Source organism: Babylonia areolata, chromosome 19, assembly GCF_041734735.1.
Source record: "Babylonia areolata isolate BAREFJ2019XMU chromosome 19, ASM4173473v1, whole genome shotgun sequence".
NCBI lineage: Eukaryota > Metazoa > Mollusca > Gastropoda > Neogastropoda > Buccinidae > Babylonia > Babylonia areolata.
In genome coordinates, this window is record NC_134894.1 from 35,464,693 (window position 1) to 35,470,219 (window position 5,527).

General features: G+C 42.7%; 1 protein-coding gene across 2 annotated transcripts in view; it reads left to right on the top strand.

Moving 5' to 3' along the window:
• The window catches only part of LOC143294292 (uncharacterized), a 12,921-nt gene extending 7,604 nt beyond the window's left edge, over window positions 1-5,317 (top strand). Inside the window, exons 1-4 of one of the 2 annotated variants that reach the window (XM_076605728.1) lie at window positions 266-397; window positions 1,348-1,700; window positions 2,561-2,662; window positions 3,367-5,317. In XM_076605728.1, the coding sequence (XP_076461843.1) occupies window positions 358-397; window positions 1,348-1,700; window positions 2,561-2,662; window positions 3,367-3,756 (885 nt within the window). In that variant the 5' untranslated portion in view covers window positions 266-357 and the 3' untranslated portion in view covers window positions 3,757-5,317. Of the gene's footprint in view, window positions 1-265; window positions 398-1,347; window positions 1,701-2,560; window positions 2,663-3,366 lie in introns of those variants that run through there. The other variant, XM_076605729.1, reaches the window with a different exon arrangement.
• The last annotated feature ends 210 nt before the right edge of the window (window positions 5,318-5,527 follow it).

A 5,527-nucleotide genomic window follows, 5' to 3' on the forward strand; every position in this document is an offset into this window, starting at 1 on the left:
GGGGGGCAAGGTGTAGGGGTGGGTGGGTGAAGGCTAGTTTCGGGTCTAGTAGTAGCAGGATCCGCTTCGGTCCACTCCACTGGGTCAGGACTGTATCGAAGTCAGATGGGACATCCCCCGTGAGTTATTTTTAAGGTTGACAAACGGACCTGATACGACACCCCCATCACGTCCCCCGTCTCCCACACCCCCGATAGTATATAGTATATAAAAGGCTGTCCACGATGCGAGAATCTCAATCACAACATCGTGGGATTTTAGCGACTGTCACATCGTGCAGAACCTCAGTCTCGTTGGTACTTTTGCACAGTGTTTTTTTTTTTAGTCAGTGTAGTGCTCACGCTGCTCTCTTCACAAATGGCACTGATAGTCATGATGGTGAACTCGTGTTTGAAAGGTAAAAGGCAAACGAAGGAATATGTTACTGTTGTTGTTGATAATGATGATAATGATCATAATAATGATAAAAATAATGATACTAATATTATCATTATTGCTATTCATTATTATTATTATTGTTGTTGTTGTTGTTGCTGCTTTTGTTGATGTAGCTGCAGCTGATTTCAACAGTATTTTATTTTCAAAATGTCAGTCACAGAATGTATACAATGAATTCGAAAAGAAAAATAAAAGAATCTTGTAAAAAGTCCTGCAGTAATATACAAAATATATGCACACTCTCTTATCATTATCATTCTTCTTCTTGATTTTAGCAAGTGACAAACTGTGCAGTCAAAGATTTTACGTTGTTCATGCATTTACGTTAGTTGGTGATAGCTGTCGAAGGTTCTTATAACGTACGTAGCTAGGTAGGACCATGAAACATCCATCACTGTTATTTATTTCATTCAATATTTTTTTCTCTACCTTTTCTTTTTTTTAATTTTTTAAAATTTTTATTCCTTTGTTCTCGTTTCGTTTCTGTCTTTCTGGTGGTTTCCCGGTCCATCTCTCGTTCGTAATTTTTTTTTTTTTTTTTTCCGTTTTGACGATGTTTCGTTTGTGAGGTTTGTGTTTATCATGATGAGAAGCCAGTTCATTACTTTGGTGCTAAATTCTTAGTAAGGTGGTGTGGATTCTCTCTCTCTCTCTCTCTCTCTCTCTCCCCCCCCCCCCTCCTTTTAACATTCATGTTGTTGATTGGGTGGCGTTGGAAGTTATCATCATTTTGAGTGAAAACTGACGACGCAGGTATTCAGTACCAGTAGAAGTAATGAACAAATAATAATCACGATGGTCAAGGTCCTTATAATCATATAACTTGATATACAGGTCATGTATGGAGTCAGCTATAAAACACATACACGTTTTTATTTATTTATTTATTTATTTATTTTTATCCAACAGGAAAAAACCACAGGAACTGCCGCAGCCTCACCACCACCACCACCACCACCACCACAGTCCACGCTACCCCCTCCTCCTCCAGCCCTCTCCCCCTCCCCCTCCTCCTCCTCCTCCTCCTTCCAGGGCTGCTGTGCACGTGCAGCGCGTACCCCCTGGGCACGGCACAGACTGGTCAGGATGAGAAATGGCGACACCCCTGCTCCTTGTCGCCGTCGTCTTCCGCCACCACCACCTCCACCTCCTCCTCCTCCACCTCCTCTTCATACCCGTCTCTGCCAGACATCATGGGCCTGCTGATGAACGCTGCTCGTGATGCCAAGCACGCTGCCAGTACTTGGAAAAACCTGCTGACGGTAAGTCTTAGGGAGTTGGGGGTGAGGGGGAGAGGGGGCCAGTGGGGGAAGGGGAGAGTGGTGATTTCTGTGGTTGTTTTTTTGTTTCTTTTGTTTTGTTTATTTTTCTGGTTCTGGTTTGATTTTTTGTTTGTTTTTTGATTTAACGAGTTGTGAGCTCAGGCAAGGAAGGAAGGAAGGAAAGGAAGAAAGAAAGAGAGTGGGAGGAAGGATAGAGAGACACTGAGACTCGGAGGGAGGTGGGAACTAAGGAAGGAGGGGTTGGGAGGGTGGAAGCGCAGAGAATTCTCTCTCTCTCTCTCTCTCTCTCTCTCTCTCTCACACACACACACACACACACACACACACACACACACACACACACACACACACAGAGTTTCAGTTTTCAGTTTCAGTTTCAGTAGCTCAAGGAGGCGTCAGTCACTGCGTTCGGACAAATCCATATACGCTACACCACATCTGCCAAGCAGATGCCTGACCAGCAGCGTAACCCAACGCGCTTAGTCAGGCCTTGAGAAAAAAGAAAAAAAAAGAAAAGAAAAAAAGGGTGAATAAATAATAGATAAATACATTAAAAAACAAACACTACTACTACTAATAATAATACGTGTAAGGCGCAAAAACTTGATGAAGTCAACTATAAGCGTACACAAATAAATAAATAATAATTAAAAACACACACACACATACACACACACTGATAGTTGCAGCTGCAGCTGCGATATCATTCTCTTGTTTCTGTTGTTACGATTAACAAGAATGGCAATGATGATAATTATCATGATCATGATAATGAGATAAGATGAATATGATCATGATTATAATCACCATCATTATAACTGTTCTGTTTTGTGTTCCAGAGCGGAGCTAACCCACGCGTTGTTAGCAGTTTTGCTGGAATGCTCGAAAACGTCATTCCGGTGGGAAAATATTTCTACCCGGATAACAGTTCCCAGTCCAACGTAAGTCTCTCTCCTCCTCACCACACGTTAACATGCTTGTCTGTTCTATTCTATTCTATTCTTCTTCTTCTTCGTTCGTGGGGTACAACTCCCACGTTCACTCGTATGTACACGAGTGGGCTTGTACGTGTATGACCGTTTTTACCCCGCCATGTAGGCGGCCATGCTCCGCTTTCGGGGATGGTTTGTCTGTTCGCCTCTGTCTGTCTGTCTGTCTGTCTGTCTTGTTTCCTGTCTCTTTGTCTTCCTGTCTTTCTTTCTCTGTCTGTTTGTCTTTGTCAGCCCGTCTGTCGGTCTTTGTCTGTGTATGTGTCTCTGTCGGTCTTTGTCTCACATACATATTATACACATAATCATATCTGTGCACACATGCCCACGCACATACATACAGAAGCTATGGACAGTCATTTTCTATCAACACATTTTACCCACTCACTCACTCACACCCTCACTTACTCGATCTCTCTCTTACAATTTACGGCCTTTGAGAGAAGGGACATTGTGAGTTGATGATATCATAGTCCAGATGTACATCATGCATTAAATACATGTGTACAGATATTCACAAGAGAAATCTAGTTCGTGGCATTGCGTCTCGTTTGTATTCACCCCTTCCAATAGGATCGAGGACATTTACAACAAAACCATCGTGGACATCACCGTCACCACTCCCTCCCTCATTCACCGGCTGTCTCTGTCCTCAGGTCACGGAGATGCTCGTCAACCACTACGTGGTCCTGTCCCAGATGTACATCCTCGCCGCCCAGTGCAGGGTCAACTCCGAAGCGTGTGACACGCGCGGCGACTCCTTGCTGAGCGACACGGACACGACGCTGCACAGAGTGCTCAGCACGCTGTGCCAGGTGGACACCTTCCTCACCGCCAGCGGGCACCCCATGCCCGAACATCAGGTGCCCGACAAGGACCAGGTCCTGGAGGCGTGGATGACCGATCTGCCCAGGACCTGCGATGAGGATGACACCTCAAGGGTCGCCCTGGATTACGTCATCGCCAGAGACAGCTACGAAGTCCTGGGGCGGCTGTACCTGAAATATTTTGACTTGCACCGCAGCCTGTCCAACAGCTCTGGTTAGAAAGGCAACACTGAAAGAAAGAGAGAAAGAGAGAGAGAAGTCATTAAAAAAAAAAAAAGCTTGCGGTCGTGACACGATTGTCACTTCTGAGCTGCGGAACTTTACATCTCCACAGGGTGGGAGTGTGAAGTAAGGTTTGATTAGTATTAATCTGTAAACCTTATAATTAGTAATAATCTGTAAACCTACAAGATGGCATTGTATTGCCGCACAGTATGTAATATGCTTCCCGCCTCCACACACCCCCTTTTCCCCCCTCAGACCCTACCCTTCTTTTCTGCCTCTACCTCTCTGTCTCACTGTCTCTCTGTCCGTCTCTCTTTCTCTGTCTCTGTTTTCTGTTCGCTAATTTATTGAATTTGGTGTTAGCTTCATGTCAGCGAATTAAAGGTAATGATTGTTACAGTCTGTGACTGTCGATTGTAAATCAATGATTGTTTAGCGTGGAAGAATTATTGAGCATTTAGTTAAATGTTTCTTCCGCCCCTCCCCCCTTCTCCCCCCCTCCTCACTTTCCTGCGGTATGATGATTATTAACTGCTGAATAACACGAGACTGCGGAAACATGTCTCTTCTTCCGTATCACCCTCTCGGTCCCACGTGTTTTGTATGATGATCAAAGCTGATTTCTGTTGTTGTTGTTCTTTCATAATGTTATGCAATCTCTTCTCCAAGTGTGATGTATATTGAATCTCAGGATTCTTGAATCTCAGATTTGATACTGCGCTGGCTCGTCACAAATGCAATGAAATTCACATGTTTTGTTGTTGTTGTTGTTTTTCGCCGATGTTAGCAAAAGGCATCAAAGAGAATGTGTGTCTCTGACGTTAACGATCAATCGTGTTTTGTTTGTTTTGTACAGTTATTTTTTTCTTCTTCTTGCGATAAACATTCTATTGAAACATATATATATATATTTTTTTCTATGTTTGCCTTGAAGTATGTGGTCTTTTTGGTACCAGCAGCATTGGAGAGTGTTTCAGGAAAAATCAAAACAATGGAACCTTAGCCATTGTCATGCAATTGTCATTCTGTTGTGCACTTTTACCTCAGTATCGTCCACTATCTCAACTCAGATCTGTTTTGATTTTGATTCGATTTGATTTGATCGCAGAAATGTCATCGCCTGACAGAGTAAAACTGCTCTGATATTGCTCAGTCATGTCTTTTGCATGCCGACATTGCTCAGTCATGTCTTTTGCATGCCGACATTGCTCAGTCATGTCTTTTGCATGCCGACATTGCTCAGTCATGTCTTTTGCATGCCGACATTGCTCAGTCATGTCTTTTGCATGCCGATCAGTGTTTTGTCTGATTGTACAGTGCCTGATGTTTGAATCCACCGCAACGATTGTTTGAAGATTAGCAACATGTTCGTCAGTGTTACATCTTGTGGAAATGTCAAGTTGTGTTTATTTCATTGATTGGTCTTATCGTACATTACAATATGACCCCCATTATGTTCGATCAAAAACATTCCGTATTATTTTATTCCTTGAAATTCAATGTACTTACATATTCAATGTACTTAAAAACAGATCTGTGCATGTGCCTGAGCATTTTTTTGCGAGTATCAAAATCAAACTCTCTTACAGTTTTACATAACATGTGTTCAATATACTGTGATTACATTCGAATGTTTGTGATATTTGTCTTTCTTCACAACGCATGCCAAATGCATATGTATGTTTGTCATAAGTGCCAGTTGATAATAATAATAACAATAATGATGATAATAATGTTCTCTACCTCCATAGCACGTGGACCCAGA